At 39.3% G+C, this 25861-nt stretch overlaps 2 protein-coding genes and 1 long non-coding RNA gene across 3 annotated transcripts; 2 read left to right on the top strand and 1 right to left on the bottom strand.

Moving 5' to 3' along the window:
• Window positions 1-431: 431 nt before the first annotated feature.
• LOC144341769 (uncharacterized) lies at window positions 432-23966 on the top strand. Its single transcript, XM_085503778.1, has 4 exons — window positions 432-526; window positions 14223-14338; window positions 18110-18262; window positions 23581-23966. The coding sequence occupies exons 1-4, from the start codon at window positions 508-510 to the stop codon at window positions 23710-23712; spliced, it is 420 nt and encodes a 139-aa protein (XP_085359904.1). The 5' UTR covers window positions 432-507; the 3' UTR covers window positions 23713-23966.
• LOC146738972 (uncharacterized) lies at window positions 3124-7455 on the bottom strand. The gene is made up of 2 exons (XR_014930398.1): window positions 4659-7455; window positions 3124-4512 (listed from the first exon to the last, which is right to left on the bottom strand). It is a non-coding gene; the product is annotated as an uncharacterized LOC146738972 (long non-coding RNA).
• Window positions 21703-22481, top strand: LOC146738971 (uncharacterized). Its single transcript, XM_085503777.1, has one exon. The coding sequence runs from the start codon at window positions 21732-21734 to the stop codon at window positions 22143-22145; it is 414 nt and encodes a 137-aa protein (XP_085359903.1). The 5' UTR covers window positions 21703-21731; the 3' UTR covers window positions 22146-22481.
• Window positions 23967-25861: the final 1895 nt, after the last annotated feature.

Genomic DNA, 25861 nt, shown 5'->3' with positions numbered 1-25861 from the left:
GTGCATATGTCCCACATAAAGTACTGGGCACATGCAAAGAATGAACGGAATCTGTCCAAGGTGTTCTGAGATATGAATCCGGACGCACTGACGGAGACCCAATTATAAGTCCCCGTTTTCGGACTTTGTCCGCACGGGGACTAACAAGCCACTTCTTTATACCCCACAATGTCAGGTTATTCTAACTAACTACTATTTCGCAAATTTGCGTAGCCTTGCTTCTACTCCCATATTGTCCTTAATAGTGAAGGTTGATGCAGATATATTGTAAATTACACAGAGGTAACACTACAATACATTCCTCTTTACATTCCCTGGTATTACACAACAGCCTTTGTGCTGAGGCAGTTATGGTTCACAACCATCACCAGTTCTCTTGTTTGTCTTTTAGAGACTGGACCGTACTGCGCATGAGCATGGTACGTCTAATGGAACGTTTTCTGTAAACGCACGTAGTTTACACTGTCTACCACACAAATTCGACTGTTATCAGGTCTGTTACGCGCAATGGAACAGAAGGGAAGCGGTAAGTACATTCACATTTGTCGTAGGACAGAGTATATCCAGAAGTAACAGTCAAGGCGAAATCAATTTCGCTCTATGGGTCGAGACAGAATCGTTGTGCATTATTATGCAGTACTTTCGGCCCATCTATCACATTTCGCTTTTAGTTCGCGAGTTTCTCGCAAATTACACAATTGTCTGAAGTCGTACATGCCCAGTTTCCTTCGTGATATGGACCTACATTTGACAATTTATAAAATGTTGTGTTGATCGCGAACAAACGGAGGTTGTATTTTATTATTTACGCCCAAGACATGGGACGTTTGTACGGTGACTTATTACCAGCATTTCGTGGAGGAAACCACTCCTTTTTTACATTCGATTTTTGACAAACAATGAAAAAATATTACCCTGAAAGAATGAAAATGTGACAGCTATTTGAAATCGTTGGGTGGCTGGAGTGTGATCTTTTCTTTTCTTTTTCTTTTATTTTCGCTGTGTCTTTTTTGCACATTTTTATTTTGGAAAGACTTCTGTACCGCCACCCTACCACCCCCACTATAGCTTTCCTCAGTAGGCAGGGCTTTCATTAACAACCGGCAACCGGCCAAAGTGTCCGCCTACTTGCTGCGGATTTGCCGGCTACTTTATAATTAAATATGTTATTAAAATCAAAACAAAATATTTATTTTTCCTTTGAAGATGAAACCATAAAACCATGTCCCATAGAACCAAAACATGTGTTCTGAGGCTTCCCCAGATATAACAAATTACGTACGCAATGAGGTATGTATGGGGGGTCTAAAAACTAACTCTGCGACGCGATTGTGTGACTCGCCCGGCCCGAATGTCGATTATTGCACTCTGCGAAGATCACGATTCCTATTAGTTGGTGAGTCGAACAACGCGAATCCCAATGGTCGATCGATGTAAGGGTACACAGCATGCCTTATAGAAATGTTCGACGACTGCTCACGAACTACGGTAAACAAGTATTTATCGACGACATGCCGCACGGTTCGGTAATCAGCAAGTATTTAACATTGATTTATTAACTTATATAAAATCCCCCGGAGGGGATGAGAGGGGTTACAAAACACATGCATCTTGGTGTTGGGTGCCTTATTACGGTGTAACACCAGGGAGCTGGTAACATTACTGCCGTTCTGAGAATTATTCGGACAGTGAGTTAGCAATATATGTTGGAACTTTGCAAAACACTTGGGTCTTTTCCAATCTAGACCTGATGGCGCCGTTGTATTGGCACGCCCACAATTGGAATCATTCTATTATCTTGCAAGATGCGGGTAAAACGCTGTTTTCAAAACGACACGCGTTTGTTATCATATATTAACAGGTTATATGTTGTATATGCATTCAAAGTGTTATTTTAAATTGTTATAACCATCTGAGTCTACCTGACATAGCGTAATTTACAAAACAACTCCCGAGTGTTGAGTAACCCCAGGTATTAATGAACTTGTCGTTGGCAGGAAGGCTCAAAGTAAAGTTTCTTAGCGGGACGCGCTGCAGTTTCGTGACAGTTTTGGGCCAAACTAAAAGTTGTTTTTACGTTACTGGTGCATTATGTATCAAATTCAGAATCTATACCGAGGGTGGAGAGTACGTCAGGGATATCACAGACGGAAAACTCGATTATAACGGTTTGATGGATTTTGTCAAATCAAAAGTGCCTTCCTTGATCGAATCACTTTTTCAGCTGCAGTTTGAAAATGACGGGGTATAACGACCGTTATGTCTAGTCCATTTTTGTAACAGGTACAACTGACTAAAATGAGCGAGGTGTTAACATTTTTCGACAGATTTAAGCAACACCCAACTTGTGATTTTTAAAATTACTGAAAATAATTACAATATAATTATAAGAAATAAAGAATAGTTTCTGTAAACGCACGCTAGATAATACTTACAATTCACCAAGCCCTATATGAAATAGTAATCCCAAACCACTCGCCCGTCACTCAAGCGGCGCCGACCATTGGGATTCGCGAGGGTTTGACCAACCAACCAATAGAAATTATGCTCATCGCAGAGTGACACCACAGGGAGCCCAGGAACTATAATCAACTGTAATACGCAGTCTCTATGAGCGCGGGGGGGGGGGGGGGTATCGGCTGGTATCTAGTATAAGAAATAGACAAGGGATGAAGGCTCCAGCCAGCTCACATTTTCACCTTGCAACTGGTTCGTAACCAGTCTTGTGATTGGTTATTGACAAATGCTGAACAGGCCACGCCTCCAACGGTGTCGTGCGTTCGAACTAACCGTTAGGAATTCCTAAATGGAGTCAATTTGTGTAGTTTTCTTGATTTATTCTGCAGATATCGGTAAAATATAGGCAAGGCTTTGGCGAAATTCGAAGGAGCAACTAATATTCTTCAACCTCGTATTTTTTTTAGATTTAATTTTTTATTTTTTTCGTCTGTTTTTTCGAGTTTAAAAAATGTGAGCTGGCTGGAGCCTTCATCCCTTGTCCATTTCTTACACTAGATACCAGCCGATACCCCCCCCCCCCCGCTCATAGAGACTGCGTATTACAGTTGATTATAGGTCTTTACTAGACTCGTCACATCCGACAATGTACAACACACACTTACATAAGGTAAGGTTCATGCCAGGTTCGGCCACGTATGTGCAGTCGGTCCGGCGAACCATTTATTTAACAAAACATACTAATAAAGCCGACTAAAAACGGCTGCCATTACATTGCATGTAGTGTTCAAATTGAAAATAAACTAAATGAGAGAAAAAATAACTTACATGAACTGCAAAAAAAGATCGACTATTGATGCTCGAAATCAACATTACTCTGTTAAAGAAACATTTAAAATAACTGACAAAAAACATCGACAAAATAGTAACCCCCGTTACTGGCACGCCGACCGCCCAGGAAAAACCAGGAATAAAAAACCCTTTGAGGAAAAAATACCTGGAAACCTGTACCCGTCGCACTGTCGATCGTGCCCAGGGGAAGGTGGCGGGTGTCTCCCTGTATTATACAACAAACTTACAAAACAACAAGTTGAAAACTGCACTGTAGCGAGACTGGCCGAGATTGACATTCAACCTTCTGTCCTCCACTTAAATACCCCATGTCACATGACCCCACATACCATACCCGTCTGTTTGCCATCTCGTACAGACAATAGTTACCCGCTAAACTGCGAAACGCGGTTAACAATATGTCTTTACTAGACTCGTCACATCCGACAATGTACAACACACACTTACATAAGGTAAGGTTCATGCCAGGTTCGGCCACGTAGATTAAAAAAAGAACGGGCCCGTACGTACACCTGCGAAGTTTGCGAAATTGACAAATGACTAGCCAGCGAGTCAACAGCGTCGCCATCTTGGCGGTAACTGATTGGCCCTGGCCGTAAACGTGCATTACATGCGGCAGTTGCACCTCCTGCCCGCAAAGAATGAATGCCAAATCTAAAGCATCATCACCATGCACTGCCCAAGACGTTTGACAATCGTCTCCTTCGCTCTGGTGTAACATAACGGCACACAACTCAGTCGAGTCTAGAAATAACGACTGTATTACCCCTGTTTTCACTGCTCAGCTTTAACTGAGAAAATAAAAAATGACTTGTGGTTTTCGTAAATAACATAGCAAAAATAAAAACTCTTCAAATTAACAAAACTGTACATAATGAGTATTTCATACAAAGCAACTTCAGAATATTTCTGCAGATACAGAGTCTTATGCTATATATGCTGGGATCGACTATCAGTGAAAAGATGGATGGTTGGATAACCGTAACCAGCTGTAATAGGTAATTGTGTAAACATGACTGTTGGAGACTAAGCAAAACATTCAAACAAATAAGAAAAAAAATACAAAAGTGACCCTTCCTTGCCGATAATAGTGTTTCCATTATTGATGTACGCGAAGTTCTTGATTGTTACCATAGTATTTTCGCTGCGCGATTCACAAAGTAATACTTCGTCAGCCTAATAGGACGTCGTCCAGGCTCAGACCTGAAACAAAAAACACTCTGTTAATAACTCTTACACCATGGCTTCTCAGGCCAAAACGTTTGAACAAAACAAATGTGTAACGCCACCAGATAGAAATTGAAATTTTCATTAAATACGCCATGGTGGCATACAAGTATTAATCTTACCATTCGTTCGACTTTAATTGCATATATATTGTCAGCCGGGCATATCACTGTCCGAAAGAGGCCGACTGCCACATGGGAATGAATAATGTGCCACGAGCTTGGTCTCATCTCAACTTCGCACATACCTTGTTCATTAATTTTGTAAAGCCATTTTTGAGTGCTTGTTTCCCATCCCAACTTTGGGAAAGAACATCAATTGTCTCAGTATTGGGACATTTTCAGCTAGGGTTGAACCTCGCATAATGTACTAATGCTGTCAAAAGCATCCTTATCCACTGAAATGTAGATCTCGGAGCATCCAGCTTCTGGGCAGCATCACTACTGATGCTCCAGTCGTAATTTACTGTTGCTGTCAAACGCGACCCCATTCACTGAAATGTAGATCTCACATAGCTTTAAGCTCCTGGAAAAGCATAAATATTGATGATCTTGTCGTCGTTGACTGTTGCTGTCAAAAGCAACCCCATCCACTGAAATGTAGAACTCACAGAGGATCAAGCTCCTGGACAGCATCACTACTGTTGCTCCAGTCGCAATTTACTGTTGCTGTCAAAAAACAAACATATCCACTGAAATGTGGATTCCACAGGGCATCAAGCTCCTGGAAGGCATCAAAACCGAATACTACAATCGTTGTAAACAACATGTTTACTAAGTCCATCGGCTAGAACATTCTGCCCCAGGGGCGCACACCTTGTGCATACCAGCGTATATGCTATCGCATAAATCAAATTGCATAACACTATATCCCGTAACTCAGGCAATCTACTTTCGACTCTCGCAATCTTCGCCACGATCTAGTTATTTGTGCACAATTGCACGTTTAAGCCTTCAAAACTTTTACTGTTTCATAATAATATACGGAGAACTGCAACGAGTTTCTTCTAGATTGAACTTCCAACGTGTTATTATAGAGACCACTTACCTTCTAGTTATTTGTGCACAATTGCACGTTTAAGCCTTCAAAACTTGACTGTTTCATAATAATATACGGTGAACTGCAACGAGTTCCTTCTAGGTTGAACTTCCAACGTGTCCTTATAGAGACCACTTACCTTCTTGATCAATACATCTGCCATAGCTAATTGAAGACGTGTCAGTATAAAAAACACACACGGTGTATGACCTTCTAAGTATTTACTGTTAAATGCAATCCTCACCACTGGTTATCTGCTCAAAACTTTCCTAATAACAAACAGTGAGCTTCAACGAGTGCTCGCCATGTTGAACTTTCAACAATGCTATACAGAACACTTACCACATACACTCTTACCTTCTTGTTTTACATTATAAACCACCATGGCCGTCATGTACGGAAGCATGGCGTAGTCCCATTCATGCACATTAAATTTCTAACTCTCTTATCTAACATGATGAAAACCGGCACAAATATACCTATTGTGGAATTGCAGTATTTTACTGATTCCTTCAAACATGCACGGTTTGAAATAGCTCTAGATTTAAATAAATCGTTACTAGCTTTGATTTCATCGTTACGTTGATATAAGCTCACCAAAAACTAAGTCACACACACGCAACTGACCAACAACTTACCTTCGCTTTGGTATTTTTGTGAAAAAACATGGCGCGATGGAAATGCCAAATTCCAAAGTAAAACGTTTTGGATACACAATACCTACGACCGTAACTAGAATCTTGGGAGAATCCAAATAGCCCTGATTTTTCCACACGACCGAATAATTGTCAAGCGAGAGAGGCGTCTTAACAACGAACGTTGAATTTGAACAAGAGCAAAACAAAAAAATAACGTTCCTACAATCTAACACCAGTCAACGTTTACCTGCCTTATTATATCGACAATCAACTAATAACGTGGGAGAATACATATTTCTTCAGTACTCCAAGATTGAATTATCAATTTCGGTTGACGCAAATACGTACCGTGGAGAAGTAGCCATAACCGGCATACACGTCCAACACTTTAGACCAAGTGGTAGTCACTTTACAAACAAATTACCAAACTCTAAACCTGCTCACAAGAGTCCCTGGCAAAGGGACGCAAATCTCAAAATAGTAAGTCAGCCAAATAGTGGAGTGACTGTAACACCACTCACATCGTACAACTCAAAGCATACAGGATTTTTTTTTTTTTGCCGCGACAATCGACACCCCATAAATTAGGGATGCTACCTCACAAAAAACGAACAATGAAGATCGGCATAAGTGTTAAAATAGTTACGTAAAGAGTTACTTAACTTAATGTTCGACATCTTTGGATTGGAGAACACGTAACGAATACGGCACGTGAAAGATGCTCATGGTTTCTTTGAATTCTCCGCTCTCGAAACAGTACTCGATGCCATTTGTAAGCAATCTTGCTGTGGTGCCGGATATGATGCCAACGAGGCTGCATAGTAAATAAAATTAATATTGCAGTCTGTTTCTTCTCGGCTTCAGAATGTTTCTTGCCTGCTTTTTTGCCGCCCAAAACATAGGCCGAAATGTACGTCTTGTATGTTTGGACATCTCGTCCAAGGTCTTCCCAATCGACTAACCGAAGTGAACGTTGTCGTGCATTCCCGACACTACTGGATCTGCTAGTTCTATCAACCGTCTTTTCTACTTGCACTTGAAAAAAACATAGTCGTGATGTTAAAGTTTTACTGCTGGGCTGATAGTGCCGCACCGCCTGATTCATGATGATTCACACGAGAAGCACAGGAATGAACAAAGTGTGACTAAAAAAGGAAACCGCCGAAAACTGCACTGTAGCGAGACTGGCCTAGATTGACATTCAACCTTCTGTCCTCCACTTAAATACCCCATGTCACATGACCCCACATACCATACCCGTCTGTTTGCCATCTCGTACAGACAATAGTTACCCGCTATACTGCGAAACGCGGTTAACAATATTTCCTGGGCTCCCTGTGGTGACACTGCGATCCTGTCGCAGAGTGCAATAATCGGCATTCGGCGAGTTGCACAATCGCGTCGCAGAGTTAGTTTTTAGACCCCCATACATACATACAGTTACTTTCAGTACCAGTGACACATTGGTTAGCAAATATTTGATTAACACATATGATCATATCGGTTTGAACGGTTTTATCATAAATTCGAACCAGCCAGCTCATGACCGGAGACGTCCGGTCGTCTTCGTTGATAACTTGCCAATTCACCACAATCGTGGTGGTAAACTGTTTAGCTGATTTTTCAAAAGATGGATATTCAATTCATATTCATCCCAACTTATTTGAATATTCTTTCTGAAATTTGAGACATTGTTAAAAAAATTCTGTATAGGGATATGTCTGATGTCAACTAATAATACGCAATTATCCAGGCGATACTAGAAATTATTGCTGATACTAATCAAGTTTGTATTGGGAAGTTGGATACTTGAACGTGTAGTCCCCGGGCGTGTAACAGACGAGCATAGTCGTACTGTCACATGTTTTTCGTCTTAGCCTTGTCTTTTCGTCTTATCCGTCGCAGTCTGCTTCATTGAATGTTTAGTTTAATAATTGATAAACATATATTCAGTGTGAGACTGTTGCTTTAAAGTTGTGTTAATACAAAGATGATTTAAACTTGTCCTCCCGTTGCCAACGTATACAATATACGAGAATAGCTTGTGTGTGCGTTTGCGTGAGTGAAAGATGCAGGCGAGATTTCTCGTGGCAACGCGTTCTATTTATTTCCAACGCGCGTGGTCGGCGCCTTTGATTGCGTTTATTTTGTTCTTTCATTCGCGAAATCTATCGCTGGCACCGTTTATTTTGTCATGGCTCATAACTGAACGTCCAAGCTGACTTTGTTTTGGCTGTAATATATAGCGGTGTCTGAACGAACCGACCCCGTTTTGATGTTCAAAGTACTAACAACACTGTGTGAAAATTTAGAACTATCCCACATGCGGTTCAGACGCTATTTCAAATTGAAGTTTCAAAAAAGCGCTTCGAAAGAAACGGAGATAATGGCCGGTTTGCATAATTGGCACGTCGTTGTGGGAACATGCCAAATTGCGGTCACTTTCACAGTCGCTGTTACAATATTTACCAGCTCGCATGATAACTATGACATTATGAAGGATAACTGACAAATTAGATAAATGTACGGATAATATGAGAATAGTCGCACTTGAAAGTGCGTTCCGAGAAGTATCATTCAGCGGAACTCTGAATGTACCCGTTATATTGACGTAATCAATGCATGAACAAAAAGGGGGCGGTACTTGCATAAATTATATGTTGTGCGAAAGTGACCTCGAAGCCAGGGTACAACGTATTTACATTCTCATCCATAATATCGAAGACACTGCTCCAAATCGGAAAACGTATTAGGTTATTTATATTACAACTAGTGTTACAAAACCGCGGTAAACTGTGCACAAAATCACAACATGCGACCCCTACCACCGGAAATAGTACTGTTATGAAACTGTTGACTCTTATTTAATTTACATATCATCTGTCAATCAGGAATATGCAAATCATCCCTCAAACATAAACAAAACGTAAACAGCGCTTCATAATAATAGTTTAACTGTGTTTTAAAGTTGGTTTTAATGATTATTTTTAAATTATTTTTAACAAAATATAGATATGAAACCCATCGTACAGGAAAGCCAAAAAAGCAAAAACGGTCAAAAATGAGAAAAAAACTGCATCTTATCCTTAAATGTCTTTGGTTGTCTGTATGAAATTGTAATCTATAAATAATGTGCTTGATTAAACTTTGTAACTATACATGCGAATATATATTCAAAGTGCAAGTACCTCTAATAAGCACCAAATACCAGTATATGTATTGGAACCGGGAAGGTATTTCCATTGTCTTCGAGGGGCTACAATTGAATTACATCCTCGTGTTGGATTAAATATGTTTGTAGTGAAATTAAGTATATCACGTTATTGAACGAGTTTGAAATTAAATTAAGTACATCACGCTATTATATGAGTTCGCAGTAGAATTATGCATGTCGTTATTATACGAGTACGTAAATAAATCATTACGTACTCACCATAATTAAATGAGGTCGGGATGGAATTGCAAATTCAATCATGTGTCAGTAAAGTTAACTTCGTAGTTCATTGGACACGTTTTAATCAGTAACGTGACAATATGCATTTTTATTCTGACATAATTTAATCATGCCATTTAATGACGATGACCAATAGCGACGTAATTCCATGCGATCGGGGCGTACGTAATTTCATTTGGTAACTATTTAATAACGTCACGCAATTTATTTAAGAACTCATTTAATAATATGACGTGATTGATTAGATTGAACAGAACCATACACGCAACGTTACTAATCGAAAAATAATTTACATATGTTACATATGTTTAGTAAAATGCAATTATACATATACGTATTATTTTGCATTCAATATACGCACGTTGTGAGTTCACAACGAAAATAAGTACTTCACGTTGTAATTTCACAATTAAAAGTAGTTAGTTTAATTTATTATGAAGAATTTCGTACGGGAAGTTAGTTCACAATGAAAGTAAATGCCCGATATTGGGCGAATTCGTGTATCATTGGCGTCATAGGAACATTCCATGGTCTTGGTTTTCCATGGTCTTGGTTTTCCATGGTCTTCGTTTTCCAGGGTCTTCGTTTACCATGTTCTTCGTTTTCCAGGGTCTTCGTTTTCCAGGGTCTGTGTTAACCGAGTTGTAAGACAAATTAAAATTATACTTGCAATCAGTTTATTTCAAATATGGTAATCGACGTTGTGCTTTCATTGTGTTCGTATTTTTATTGTATGTTCGTTTTGGTATACAAATTAATGTCGTATTTCGTGGTTACCAGACTTACCGTTCCACTGATTCTCCACGTGTAACACACGATGGAATAGCACGTTCTAATTACGGTAATTTATGCAGACGTCACAAAACGTCACGATAAATGGGCGGGCTTTTTCGGTTGCTGTGACTACAAACGGATCAGCCAATAAACGGAACGGCGGACCGTCTTTTTTTTTTTTTTAAATTAGAGTTTTTGTTATTCGGACGTGCGATTCCAGATGAGAATCACGCCTGCTAACAAGGCTATGTAAGTTTTTAAATGGGTTTGCAAGAAATTGCGGACACCGCTATATATTAAACGAAACCAAGATGAAATTAGGCATACTACTGGGTTTTACATTGATTATATCCGCAAATGTGTATGAAAATAATTTATTATGAAGAATTCGCAATGAAATTCGTACGGGAAGTTAGTTAACGAGTTCACAATGACAGTAAATGCCCGATATTGGGCGAATTCGTGTATCATTGGCGTCATAGGAACATTCCGGGGTCTTCGTTTTCCAGGGTCTTCGTTTTCCAGGGTCTTCGTTTTCCATGGTCTTCGTTTTCCAGGGTCTTCGTTTTCCAGGGTCTTAGGTCTTCGGCCTTCGTTTTCCAGGGTCTTCGTTTTCCATACACCCCCAAATTTTGCGTTAGTTCCGCCAGACGGATTCATGAAACTAGGGATGTACTGGTGTTGGGCTTCCTGCATATCGTGTTGTAGTTGTACATCGGCGGTAGCCATCTGTCGTAATTGATGAATATTGTAACTTTGATTCGATGCCGCCATATTTGCGCGCGAATTTGTTTCAATTTCTCCAAGGATTTCACTCTGTTGTGGCTTAGTCTTTTCCACGAAACGAAACGAAATAAAACTAGAACATTGACAACCGTCATGTTGAGTGTGGCAGCAAAGAAAACCGGAGAAAAGTCTCGTGGACGACCCATAAAAAAAAACCACCGTAAGCGTCGATGAAGGAAGCGCTACAAGAAGTAGGGTGAGCCCCGACGTGGGCGCAAATTCGGCATTCGAGATACTGTTCGAGTTTAAGACTCTAAAACATGAAGTCCAGCAACTACGTAACGAGATGCATGGCGACGGGCACGGGAATCAGCCCAGGAATCAACAACAGAGGGCTTAGTCTTTTCCACGAAACGAAACGAAATGAAATGAAACGAAACGAAACGAAATAAAACTATATCAATTTTTTTAACGACATTGAAAATCTCCACGTCATAGAAATAAATTTCTCGAGAAGATTTAGTTTGCAGCTCAATAAATACAAGTAACTAACATGACAGCTCAATAAATAAATACGAGTAACTATAACATGGCATGACCGCCATTTCGATTGACAAAACATGGAACGACCAAAACGAACCAAACGGACCAAAAATGAGCCAAACGAGTCACAAACGAACCAAAATTGGGCACAAAATCAAAAAGGTGAGCGGTCAGCCATTTTTGAAAAGATACTTTGAACTGGCAGTTGGAGGCGCTGTTCCCATCTCCCTAATTAGCCGATGTCCCAGAAGAAGTCAACACAAGAAAAATAAATCAAAAATCGTAATGAATATATGCACGTATGCAATTAATAAAATGATAAAGACACTAATACACAATTATAATACATCAGCAAATAATAAATTGGTCCATGGCTAACCTGGCTTAGTGGGGATCAAGGGGGAATCGCACAGAGTTCTGGGTAAATCAAGGAAATACTCGCTGTTACGGCACGCCTGATTGGCTGAAGATGAGTATGCGCACTTGATTTACCCAGAACTCTGTGCGAATCCCCCTTGATTCTGGCTGCTGGCCATTTTCGATCATGAAATTGTCAGTTATCACCAGAAAACTCGCGATTTGTGCAGTTTTGAATAAAACCAAGTTAGCGATTATGAACAATGGTTATTAACGTAACACCTGACCCCCTCTTCACTTTTTGTTTCGCATTTTAAGGTAAGAAATCGACATTTGAAACCGACAGGGTGTCGATTTACTAGGTGCCGTGTTTCACAACTTGTTTATTTATATACGTATAGCGGATGATTTTTTTTTAAAAATTAGTATTTATTGATTTTCAGCCCCCAAGTGACTGTGGTCATTGACTACGGCTAAATTTTTAGGCATGAGAAAAGATTAAAATAACACCTTTCTTGGTCCCATTTTATTTTGAAGTGAATATTCGTGTTGTATTTTAGGTCTAACCGGACTGGAAGTGGAAATTTGTTAGTACTCTAAATATGTTAGTATAAACTAGTAAACAGCGATAACGACAACTGCTTCACGATTGGAATGCACTGGTAGTAAAAGCCGTAAACCGAAGCTTGTGATAGTATTAGTAACTTAGCCACGCAAACGCAGAGGCCCGTAGGGATCCATCACCTTGTTCAACCCACAGGCTCGTCGACTGACCGCGAAAGCCCATAGGCGAGAACGAAGTTCGAGAAGAGAGGACACACTACCACCAGAGTGACGTCATAGATTCACAATTATTCGAATTTAAACAGTAATCAATCATTTACCTTAGAAAAAACAACACACAAACAGGATACAGTTAAGTGCTAATCTATTCAAACCACCATCAAATTCGGCAAATTAGCGACAAAATACTGAATGACTACAGGGGTTCGTCGACTGACCACGAAAGCGCCTAGGCGAGAACGAACAAAAATGTACAGTTTGCTCACCAAGAACCCAATAGAAAATTGCCAGAATTCACCGACGCCATAGTGCTGACAGCCATAGTACACGGAATATTTAAATAAGCAGTCTTAGACATACATGCCCACATTATTAAAATGTAGTGATTCAAAAATACCCATTTTCAGATTTTGGTATGCAGATGCGACTTTCAAGCCAGTACCATTACTTAGTTGACGCGTCTCCAAACAGTTTACATTCAAATGATACGCCTACCTCTATGATTCCCTCGTATCGGAGGTAATCGTCCATGACTCCTTGTATATTGTGCAATTGGTGAAAGGTTTTTGTGACACATGTACTTAGCCATTGAGTCGTATTCCGAGAGAGTGTGATTTTTTTGCGCGTGGGAGGAATCTCGCCAGACGAACCACTGCAGCGTGTTTCCATAAATGTCAATAATAGCCACGAAACAAATCTCTTCCATTACGGTGCATATACGGGTAATCATAATAAAAAAATGCACAGGCCCGCAATAACACGTAATACATAGTCACAGTCAGCTGGCGCAAATGTGATAATAAAATAAATACGATATTTACTATATGAGGGCCGCCATCTTGAATGACGCATACAACTAAATAAGAGACAAGTTGTGAAACGCGTTTTTCAGATTCCTACGAATCAGGACAAAAATACCAATCTTTCACAAAAATACGGTCTGTTGGGGTTTTATTAAGCCAACCGATAACAAAATTCGGCCTAATTCGTCGTTTTTGTGTGGAAAAATCCCTTGCATACGAACACCTAATTACGCGAAGAACCTAGAACACTAAGCCGGGGTATTTGAAACCGAAATTGTCATTTAAGCGTTAGGCCGTCGCTGATTGGCTGCTGAGCTGGAATGCCAATTTTTAGTTTTAAATACCCCCAGGAAAGTGTATATAGTATATAGAGACCTGAATAAATTAAAGGAAACCGCAAAATTACCCTTGTTTTACCCCTGAGTTGCTTGAAGAGGTTTGCATGGTACTCGAGATTGAGCAGCAGCAGCCGGGAGCAGCAGTCCTCTTGCATTTTTTTCCCATGTCGCCAAATACAATTTAATTATCAAGTGCACAAATTAAAAGTGTGGTACTTTTCTTTTTTCTCAGAGACAAGTCAAATACTGACTGACAAGCAACCACAATATGTTCAACAATATATTCAGCTACAGGAGCCTTATCCGTCATCGCCATATCAGCAAAATACTACAGTTTCAAGCGTGGTGGTAAGAAACCCAGGTTATACTGAATTTCCAACACAACCTTGGCATGCCAACATTTCTCTAGTTGCCAACTTATTATAAGGGGACATGCCAATAATTCTTATGAACACAATGATATAATATTTGATCGCAGGTAAATTGGTACCAACATGGTAAAAAGAGCAACAAATAGTTTCTTAATCTAGGAAAAAGCAGTTGTAAAATTACAGTGACAAACTCTAACAGGAGGACTCAGATATCACAGATTTGAGAGAGAATGTAAACGTCTTACAGGAATTCTATGATGCTTTCTATTCCAAACCAAACTCTGAAATTAATTTGAATAGTTTCAACAGTTTACTTGAAGCACCGCATATTCCAGCTCTCGACCAAAAACACATATATGCAAAGGAGAATTTACTAAAGATGAGTTACTTGAAGCACGTTGAAAGCATTCCTAAAAATAAAAACCCATGTTGTAATAGCATTCCGCCTGATATTTTTTTATGGGAGGGGGATCCAAACTTTAAAATGAAATATAAACTCAAATGATTTTTTATTATTTTTTTAGCTTATCATATGAGTGATTGTCTGTCATCGTCGTCCGTGTCAATGTTTTACTTTTTCGACTTATTCTTGAAAACTACAAGCCTGAATGCTTGGTGTATATGTACCTTGGGTAGGGCTCTCTTAGATTTGTTCATTTCATGATGATATCTTCAATACTCTAATTTTGGTGAATATTTTTGTAATTTTTGGTAAAAAGTGATATTTTCGACTTCTTGTTGAAAACCGCAAGTCTAATTGCTTTGATATTACATAAATAGATATTACATGTGGACCTCTCCTTGATTTGTTAATTTTGTAATGATATCTTCAATTCTCTAATTTTGGTGAATATTTTTGTAATTTTTCGTAACAAGCGATATTTTCGACTTCTTGTTAAAAACCACAAGTCCAATTGCTTTAATATTACATATATAGGTACTATATGTGGACCTCTCTCAGATTTATTCATTTTGTAATGATATCTTTAATTCTCTAATTTTGGTGAATATTTTTGTTATTTTTGGTAAAAAGGGATATTTTTGAATTCTTGTTGAAAACAGCAAGTCCGTTTGCTTTGATACTATACATATTGTTCACTTTCTAATGATATCTTCTGTTCTTTAATTGAAATGTGCATTGCTAACAGCGGAGCTATCTCAGCCGACAGGCTGATTGTCTTTTAGTGTAATTACCCCCCAGTGACTAACTGTTAGACATATGCCCTATTGTTGTTAAAATTTAGTCATTGCCTGGAATTTTATTTTAGTTCATGCTATTTAGTGCATTAAGCCCCTCCTGAACTGTAATTCCCCCCCCTCTCACCTTCTGAAATGTTTAAGTTCCAACTATATATCTCAAATTTGAAAACTGTTTCATGTATGGCTTGTTTTAATAACTGCCCACATCATTTGGCACTAACCCGAAGTAATTTACCCATGTGGACACAACCTGATTGTGACCATTATAAACGATATGCAAATTTCAAATTTCACGACTGCTATACTGTTTTTAAAAACTTCCAAATTTGAGGGAGCCACTGCTGTAGACACATTTACAAAGAAAGAATATGCAGATAATGTTAACAGGGAGAAGCACGGCAACAAATTAAGCAGATAACGTTTAAAAAAAACTGCTTTTCTAAACAGAAACAAGATTTTTTTTGGTTTTATAATTGTATCTTACCGGTTTTCCTTTTTGGTATTATCTACCGGTCTTGTTGATTGTAAGTAGAATGTCAGTAAATGTACACGTTCTACTCGTAAACGGTCGAGAGTGCGGAAGTTGCTGATTGGTTCTTTGCTCAGCGCGTGAGTGGCGCTTGTTGTAATATAATAGTTTTGACGATCTTTGGTGGGGGAAAACACACCTAATGTTTCATGGAAAATCCTGCCAATGCCATAACTCCAGCCTATATTATATGCACTGACGACTTACGTGGGCTATGTGATTGAATATTGTATGATAACATCTGCTTTATTCTCACAGTCATTAAACAAAATCACTTGTACTTGTTTCAAACACAAAATTCGTCACATTCAAATCGACTTGATATAAACCATTGCTCCTCCTTTGTGCTGACAATTTACTTGATTTCCGGAATTGTAAATTTGCTTGTGGATTCTGATGTTTGTGGAGTGACATTGAGTGTTGGCATTCTATTTTTAATTCCCATTCGGACGAAGTCCGAAAACGGGGACTTATAATTTGGTCTCCGTCCGTCCGGAGTCATATTTCAGAATCCTTTGGACCGATTCAGTTTATTATTTGCATATACCTAGTACTTTATGTGGGACATATGCACGTAAAGTGGTTTAGCTATTCGATTCAAAATGGCCGACTGGCAGCCATCTTGTTTTTTGAAAATGTTGTATTTTGGACATGCTTTGTCAGTTATCATTCAAATTTGGTACATAGATTATACATGTTATGATACATGTCCTCCGACCGTCCGTCTGTCTGTGCGTCCATCCATCCGTTCGTCCGGAGTCATATTTCAGAATTATTTTGGCCGACTCTGTTCAATCTTTGCATGTACCTAGTACTTTATGTGGGACATATGAACATGCAGTGGTTTAGCGATTCGATTCAAAATGGCCGACTGGCAGCCATCTTTTTTTTGAAAATGTTGTATTTTGGACATGCTTTGTCAGTTATCATTCAAATTTGGTATACAGATTATACATGTTAGGATACATGTCCTCCGATCGTCCATCTGTCCTTCTGTGCGTCCATCCATCCGGAATCATATTTCAGAATCCTTTGGGCCGACTCTGTTCACTCTTTGCATGTGGTTAGTTCTTTATGTGGGACATGCAGTGGTTTAGCGATTCAGCCATCTTGTTTTTTGAAAATGTTGTATTTTGGACATGCTTTGTCAATTTTCATTCAAACTTGGTACATAGATTATACATGTTAGGATACATGTGTATGACAATTTCCATCGTGATTGGATAACAGATGGCCGACTGGCAGCCATCTTGTTTTGTTTAAATGTGGTATCTTGGACATGCTTTGTCAGTTTTCATTCAAATTTGGCACATACTTTATACATGTTAGGATGTCCATGACAATTTTTTTAAATCGGATCAAGGATGGCCGGTTGACAGCCATTTAACTTGTTGGCCTTACTACTATATTTCCAAGATTTATGTACCACATATTTGGCACATACATCATACATGTCACTTTGTTTCATAATCAGATCAAAGATGGCTGAATAACGGCTGTTATTTTTGGCCATATCTGTCACCCATGTATCATTTTCATTGATATTTAGCATGTCATAAATGGATACATGTACATGTCAATTCAATTTGCAATTTGATCAAATATGGCCAACTGGCGGCCATCTTGTTTGTTTAAAATGTGATAACTTGGACATGCTTTCACTTGTGATCTATGTTTTACTTTGTTATGACTTAAACCGGAGAGTCGGCATGCAACACGTGTTCGAATTTGATGTGAATAAACAATCTATTGTATACGCCACTTTGGACTCAAGTATCAAAGACAAAAGACATGCGTACGCCACCCCCTCCACTTTAATATGACGAGCACAAAGATAAATTTCAAAAATTTAACAGGGACTGTTTCATTTTCAATGACTTATTCACTTCCTAAACTACTTTTGTGGAAGGGGCATAAGATGGGGAATTCATGTTGTGACTATGATATCATGTCATATAGCTATGTTTTGTTCATGTTGCGAGATTTATAGTTTATTTTTAAGAATGTTTCTCATTGCAGATATCTAACACTCCGCATACAGTACAGACCACTGTGATTGGACGCCGGAATGAATTGAGTGGTCTTGACATTGTCGCTGTGGTTATGGGAGTTTGGCATACATTCTGTGTTTCCATTCTATTGGGTGTTGCAGCTACTGTTGTGTCTGCATGTGTAAGTATTTGATTGTCCACGCTAATTGTGAAATTAATCACGCAAAATTGTTATCCATTTAAATCAGCTAATACTCATCATTTTGCTCCACAACCATGACAATAGTGTGAACGGATTTGGTCATAGTCATTGACTTTGCAACACTGCAAAAGAATAATAGTAAAAAGACTTGATAATTTTAGTTTTCTCTCTGCTGAGCTATACTAAGAGCTGTATTCAATTGAATAGGCTTTGTATATTAACGATCATTCTACGTGATTTCCATAGACTCCGGTCAGTCAAATTTACTGTTATAAACTGTAGGCATTAATCTGTGATTCAGTCGTTGACGGAGAGAGAAATCTAGGTCAGGGGATTACCCATGACCTCATAGATTTTCTTCCATGTCACGTAACACGTGACCAAGATCAAGAGGGCAACGCCATCTTGTCTTAGGTTCACTCTCTGTTTTTCTCCACGCCGAGGTGCATCGTAGTAAAAACAGAGTTTTGACTGTTGGTTACAGTAGACGTAGTGGCTGGTAGGATAAGTTTTTCTTATTTGGAGCCCATGCCCTTTTTTGTGTGCACTACTTCCAAAAAAACACATTCGATCACGTTGTTGGGTTTCTTTGTATCAGTTTCTTAACTGTAATTCGTTCCATTCGAGTTCAGGGTGCTCCCCTTTGGGCTATGCACGGTTCCATACGTGTTCACACAGGTATGTAAAACAGGTGGTGTTGCTGCTGCACTGGTCGGCGGTACGCATCAGTGATGACGTCAGTTCGCAGGGTAGTTCCCCAAGCTGCACTCTTGGCCTCTTGGACCAAGCAAGGGATGCCCTGCCCTGATGGGCGGCAATTACCAACCTCAGGCAGGGGGTCCCCTTGGACCCACTCGCCATGGCTTTGACATGATGCCTCCTTCACAGGTTGGGGAGCGCACATATTGGACGACAAGCCCAAGGAATATGGCCCCACGCTTGATTCAGGGCCGCCATATCAATTGTCTTGAACTGAAAGCAGTGCACTTAGCACTGATACTTTTTTTACCCATAGTTCGAGACCACAGTCTTGCTTCGCACGGACAACATAGTGGTGGTCTCCTATATCAACAAGAAGGGGAACAAAATCCCTGTTGCTGTCTGTTCCGGTGAAGGAAATTCTCCATTGGTGCCTGTAATACAATGTGGAGCTAACTGCACACCACCTGCAGGGGTGCAGAACTGTCAAGTGGACGCCTTCTTGCATCGACTTCGTTTCCAGAACATGGAGTGGCATATACACCAATGGGTAGCCTCCAGACTGTTTCGACTGTGGAACGGTCCAAGGAAAGACCTGTTCAGCACACCTCGGAATCACAAGCTCCTGCCGACCCCAGGAGCATGGGCCCACATGGACGAGTACGCATTTCCCCCCTTGTTCACTGGGTACTGGAGAAACTTTGACAGGAGCGTACCTGAATCTTGATACTGGTAGTGCCCAATTTGCCAACCAAGGCCTGGTTCCCACTACTGTTGGAAATGTTAGTCAAGACATCAGTAGTGCTTCCGGTCATTCCAGATCTGCTGTCCTAACCGGACGACACACTACCAATGAGCCCAGCAGTGTATCACTTACTCGCATGGGAACTTTCATTTGACTCGCACAGACGGAAGGTTTATCTGAGCGGGCTGCAATCATCCTTGCCAGGGTGAATAGGGATTACACCAATGCAGCCTATGACTCTGAATGGCAGGCATACAAGATTGGTGTAGTGGAAGGGAGGTTGATCCATGCCATGCCTCTGTTGGCCAGGTAACTGATTTTTTCATCCATTTGTTTGACGAGTTAGGTTTGTTCTATGCAGCAATCATTTTCTATAGGTCAGCCTTGTCACTCACCATCAAACATTCTTTGGGGACAAGACTAGCGATTGTCCTATTATTAGGAGACTGTTTACTGCTTTCCATAATCAGAGGCCTAGACCCCAAACTAGGGAACCACCCAATTGGGACTTGTCGGTTGTGTTGTCTGCTCTAAGCAGACCACCCTTTGAACCACTAGTATCAGCACTACTGAAATTTTTGACATGGAAAACAGTCTTCCTACTAGCTCTCGCCTCTGGTAGGCGTCGTTCTGAGCTAGGGGCCTTGTCCTTCTTGGACGATTGTGTCGCCTTTATGGTCAATCAAGCTGTGCTAAAGACACAAATCGGGTTTCTCGCCAAGAACCAAATCCCAGGACACAGAGATCCCTGCCTATAGGTGATAGAGCAGTCTTGGTGGCAGACTTGTCCGGAGGGGTGTCTCCAGTCAGCGCTCCTTCAACGTTCCCAGGTCTTGCTTTCGGCCTATGCCCTCATGCAGAACTGTTTCGGCCTTTTTTCTCTTTCTTTTGAAATGCTAGTTACCCCAGAATTTGGATTTGGGTCTATAGAAGATAATATTTGGTAATCGTAGTCCTAAATAACTATTAAAAATAGCTAGACGTTTCGAGCAATGGCTCTTTATCGATAGCATAGAAGACAGTGTTATAACGTACAGGTAGAACATAGGAACGTAAGAACGCGCATGAACTATAAGTTAGAATCACAAAAAATTCCACAATAGAACGAATAACGCGCCTTAGGTAGTGAGCTCAACAAATGAGTTGAACTGTTTGTTAATACCATGGGGTTCTTTAGTTCCAAGGCGGAATATAGTTTCCTCCTCGACACGCCTGAGCTGATTTTCGTTGCCATTGACAACACATACACCAGAAATAGACATATCTGTAATATTATGTCCACTAGAATTAAAATGAAGTGAAACCGGATAATAACGATTTTTCTTAGTTTGCCGTAGATGCTCAGCAAACCGATCACCCAGTCGACGAACTGTAGAACCAATGTAAAGTTTCCCGCATTTAATACATGAAATGCAATATACAACATTCATAGTGATACAACTGAACGAATATTTGACCGCAACGTCTCCCTTGGGACCAAATATACGATTAGAGTCTGTAATAAAAGGACAAGTATTACACCTAGGACGATTACACGGGACAGAACAGAAAAATCGTTATTATCCGGTTTCACTTCATTTTAATTCTAGTGGACATAATATTACAGATATGTCTATTTCTGGTGTATGTGTTGTCAATGGCAATGAAAATCAGCTCAGGCGTGTCGAGGAGGAAACTATATTCCGCCTTGGAACTAAAGAACCCCATGGTATTAACAAACAGTTCAACTCATTTGTTGAGCTCACTACCTAAAGTCTGGCGCACACGAGAGCTATCAGCTCAGGCAAAATTCATTCGTGGCTGTTTGCTTAAGCAAATATCCTCCGTGTGCGCGCAACTTTACGCAAGATTTTAGTCACTCGGGGCGAAATGGTGAATATCTATTGTGTTTGATAAATTTCGCCACTCGTGGCAGAATGCTTTCCGTGTGCGGTGAAATGAAAGCTATCTGCTTACGCGTACTCGTAAGTGCGCATGCGTCGCGAATGTTTACATAACAACAAAATGGCTGCGCCCACGGAATGGAGGAGGACCGATTCGTCATCCGAAGATGACGAGATATCGCTGTTGCTTTTGCTGCTTTTGCGCCGTCGGCGTCGGCGATTGAGAGCGGCATGTCGCAGGAGATGGACAAGGTCATGGGTTATGAGAAGGCAAAGCCAAGGAGCCTACTGCAACCTCATACAGGAGTTGAATGCCGAAGATCCTGACAAATTTCGTCAGTACCACCGACTTGATAAACAGTCTTTTCAAGACGTATTAGAAATGGTCAGCCCATTTATCACTAAACAGGACACCACAATGAGATGCTCTATTACTGCAAGTGAGAGGCTGGCTGTTACTTTACGTTTTCTTGCAACAGGTAAAGGGAGAACATCAAATCTCATTATCAAGCCAAAGAAAAAAAAAATGTTTTAAAATTTTCAGTTCAGTAGAGATTTTTATTTTTATTTATTTTTTCCCAACATATTCAGTCTACATATCGCATCTGTGCATTTTAAATGTTAATTTTTGACATGATGAAATTAACTATCAACTTTTGTTGATTTTCTATGAGAAGATATTATAAAGAGATATTTGAACAAAGAATAGCTGTGGCTGCTATAATACAACAAATCTTAACTCATGATTAAAACAAAATGGAAAAAAAAAATTAAGAACATTGAGATGAGACTCAATTTTGCTTTTGAAACCTACTTTGTAACACTGCAAAAAATTGAGATGCGTAAAAATTTCACAAAATTATTACCGGTATTATCTAATTACATAATATACCTGTTTTATTGAGCTTCTCTGCAATTTCAGATACAGCTTGGTTCCTCTTATCCCTATTCTTGAAATCCTTTGACCTTACATCATACAGACAAGGGTAATCCGGCCAAATGTCAACAAGACTCTCTTCTAAGAGAGCGTCATTCACAAATTCCGAGTCCGTGGGCGCAGCCATTTTGTTGTTATGTAAACATTCGCAACGCATGCGCACTTACGAGTACGCGTAAGCACATAGCTTTCATTTCACCGCACACGGAAAGCATTCTGCCACGAGTGGCGAAATTTATCAAACACAATAGATATTCACCATTTCGCCACGAGTGACTAAAATCTTGCGTAAAGTTGCGCGCACACGGAAGATTTTTGCTTAAGCAAACATCCACGAATGAATTTTGCCTGAGCTGATAGCTCTCGTGTGCGCCAGGCTTAAGGCGCGTTATTTGTTCTATTGTGGAATTTTTTGTGATTCTAACTTATAGTTCATGCGCGTTCTTACGTTCCTATGTTCTACCTGTACGTTATAACACTTTCTTCTATGCTATCGATAAAGAGCCATTGCTCGAAACGTCTAGCTATTTTTAATAGTTATTTAGGACTACGATTACCAAATATTATCTTCTATATATCATATTCATCAGTCCGAGCAGCGTTTATTTATTTATAAACTACTATTTGGATTTGGGTCTAGCGTCTTCGGGCATGTCGAACCCGTCACCATATCAGCAGTTGCTTTTGTTATGGGGACGATACTGGCAAGGTAAGACACCGTTTTTCACTGCTCTTAACTACGTGGTAGTCGTAAGTAAGGAATTCCCTTTATTGTTTATGTTTTTTGCTCGGAAACCTACCATCTCTCGGTGTCTGACTCTGCCTACAATTAAAAATATTCATTTTGTGGTGTGGGAATAACTGAACCCCATCACGAAAACTGAGATGTGATGAAAATCCGGGCTTGTTATGTGAGCATAACTAAACTGCAACGGGCAAGCTAGGTTGTGGTGTGGGCATAACTGAATCCAATCATGGCAATTTAGAGAGTGATATGAACATAGCTAAACACACTATTTTTTCTTTCTTTCAGGCATTTGTATTCCGATATGATGGAAACCATAATATAGCCGACAAGTTAACTACTTTTTCAATCGGTCTCTCCATTGGTGGTTTTATACATATTATTCTCGAACTAAAGAGAAATGCAGATTTCTGGTCTTGACGATTGCAATGGATACTAAATAATGATGTTTGAACAATATGAACTGTATGTTCTGTGTCTGGGTGTACAGTAACTACCTCGCTGCAACGATCAGTCAATCATTCCAACGTACGACTTCATTTTGTTTGATATTTCGAACAAGAATTCTCACATGTTGCTGCCTTCTATGTTTCCCCATATTTTGTTTAAGAATGGGTGGACTATATTTATGTTATTTACTGAATACTAATTAAAATCTAATTCTTTTATTAAAACAGCTGTAATCTGCAAATTACCTACCATTCAATAGTCATAATGGTTCGATATAAAGCTGAGAGGAACACTGTTATATTTCTTTACTGAATAATCTCTTGCATCAAGTACATTTAAACACTTAATTTATATCCAGATTAATTCGAAACGCAAACTTTAAACTATTTATACACAGACGAAGGTTACATTGGACATACTCACGATACAAGAGTTGCTGACCGTGTCAGTATCAACAAATCAAAATGGGATGTGTTCTGATAAATAATACTTATTATAAAGTATTGTATTTTTGACTCCCATGTGCGAAGCACAAAATGGGAGTCTTTGCAGTTAGTGTGTCTGTATGTGTGTATGTGTGTATGTGTGTGTGTATGTGTGTCCGACTGTTCCACTGCTATCTCAAGAACCATACATCGGTTTTTGATGAAACTTGGTGCATAGATGCTCTGGGCCAATGCGCAGATTTGATTAGGTTTTGGTAAAAATCCATGCTCGTTAATTACCTAATTTGCATGATAATTAGCTAATTTTTAGCTGTTCTATGACTGTTCCACTGATATCTAAAGAACCACTCATTGGATTTTGATGAAACTTGGTACATAGATGCTCTGAACATATGCGCAGATTTGATTATTTTTTGGTAAAAATCCGTGCATATTAATTACCTAATTTGCATGATACTTAGCTATTTTTTAGTGGTTCCATGACTGTTCCACTGATATCTAAACAACCACTCATTGGATTTTGATGAAACTTGGTACATAGATGCTCTGAACTAATGCTAGGTTTTGATTAGTTTTTGGTAATAATCCGTGGATACTAATTACCTAATTTGCATAATGATTAGTCAATTTTCGGTTTTTCCACTGATATCTCAAGTACTAATCATCACATTTCAATGAAACTTGGTACATAGATGTCATACGACACTGCACAGACCTGATAGTTTTTATGGTAATATCAGTACATATTAATTACCTAATTTGCATAATTAATTAATTTTCAGCATTTGATATAAGTAGTTAGCATTACATTTCAATGAAACTTGGTACTTACATACTCAAGGACTATGCAGAGATTGATTGTTTTCGATAAATATTTGTGCATATTAATCACCTAATTTGCATAATTAGTTAATTTTCAGCTTTTCCAGGGGTATCTCAAGTACTAATCATCGCATTTCAATGAAACTTGGTACATAGATCCTTTAGGACTATGCAGAGACCTGATTAGTTTTAGGGTAAATAATTGTGCATATTAATTACCTAATTTGCATAATTAATTTTCAGCTTTTCTACTGATATCTAAAGTACTAATCATCACATTTCAATGAATCTAGAATTATGCAGACCCAATTAGTTTCCGGTAAATATTTGTGCATATTAATCACCTAATTTGCATAATTAACCAACTTTCACACTGATATCTCAGGTACTATACATCACATATCAATGAATGTACATGGATGCTGTAGGACAATAGACAGACCTGAATAATTGTGGGTTAAAATCTGTACATATTAATTACCTAATTTGCATAATTAACCAATTTTAAGCTTTCACACTGATATCTAAAGTACCGTAAAAACTCCAAAATTTCGACCGATTTTAAATAATTGGTGTTAGAAATGTGACGTGTTTTTAGAGTCAAAATTAAGGTGCATTTTTGGACGGTCGAATTTTTCAGAATAGAAATCAGCAAAAAAAAATGGGGATAATAGACAGTGTGCTTCATTAGTTTTTAAAAAATGCAATGTCCGTCAATTGACGTAAACTTCCTCATGTTTCACGGTAAAAGCAAAGGTCGTGGCCGAGTTGTAACTCAAAATCTAAACAAAGTCATCAATCAGTGAGTATTATGACAAGCAAAACAAAACATCAAGACGCGGAGAAGAGGT

This window comes from Saccoglossus kowalevskii, chromosome 9 (genome assembly GCF_978046115.1).
Source record: "Saccoglossus kowalevskii chromosome 9, keSacKowa6.1, whole genome shotgun sequence".
NCBI lineage: Eukaryota > Metazoa > Hemichordata > Enteropneusta > Harrimaniidae > Saccoglossus > Saccoglossus kowalevskii.
This window is presented reverse-complemented; position numbering and strand designations above follow the sequence as displayed.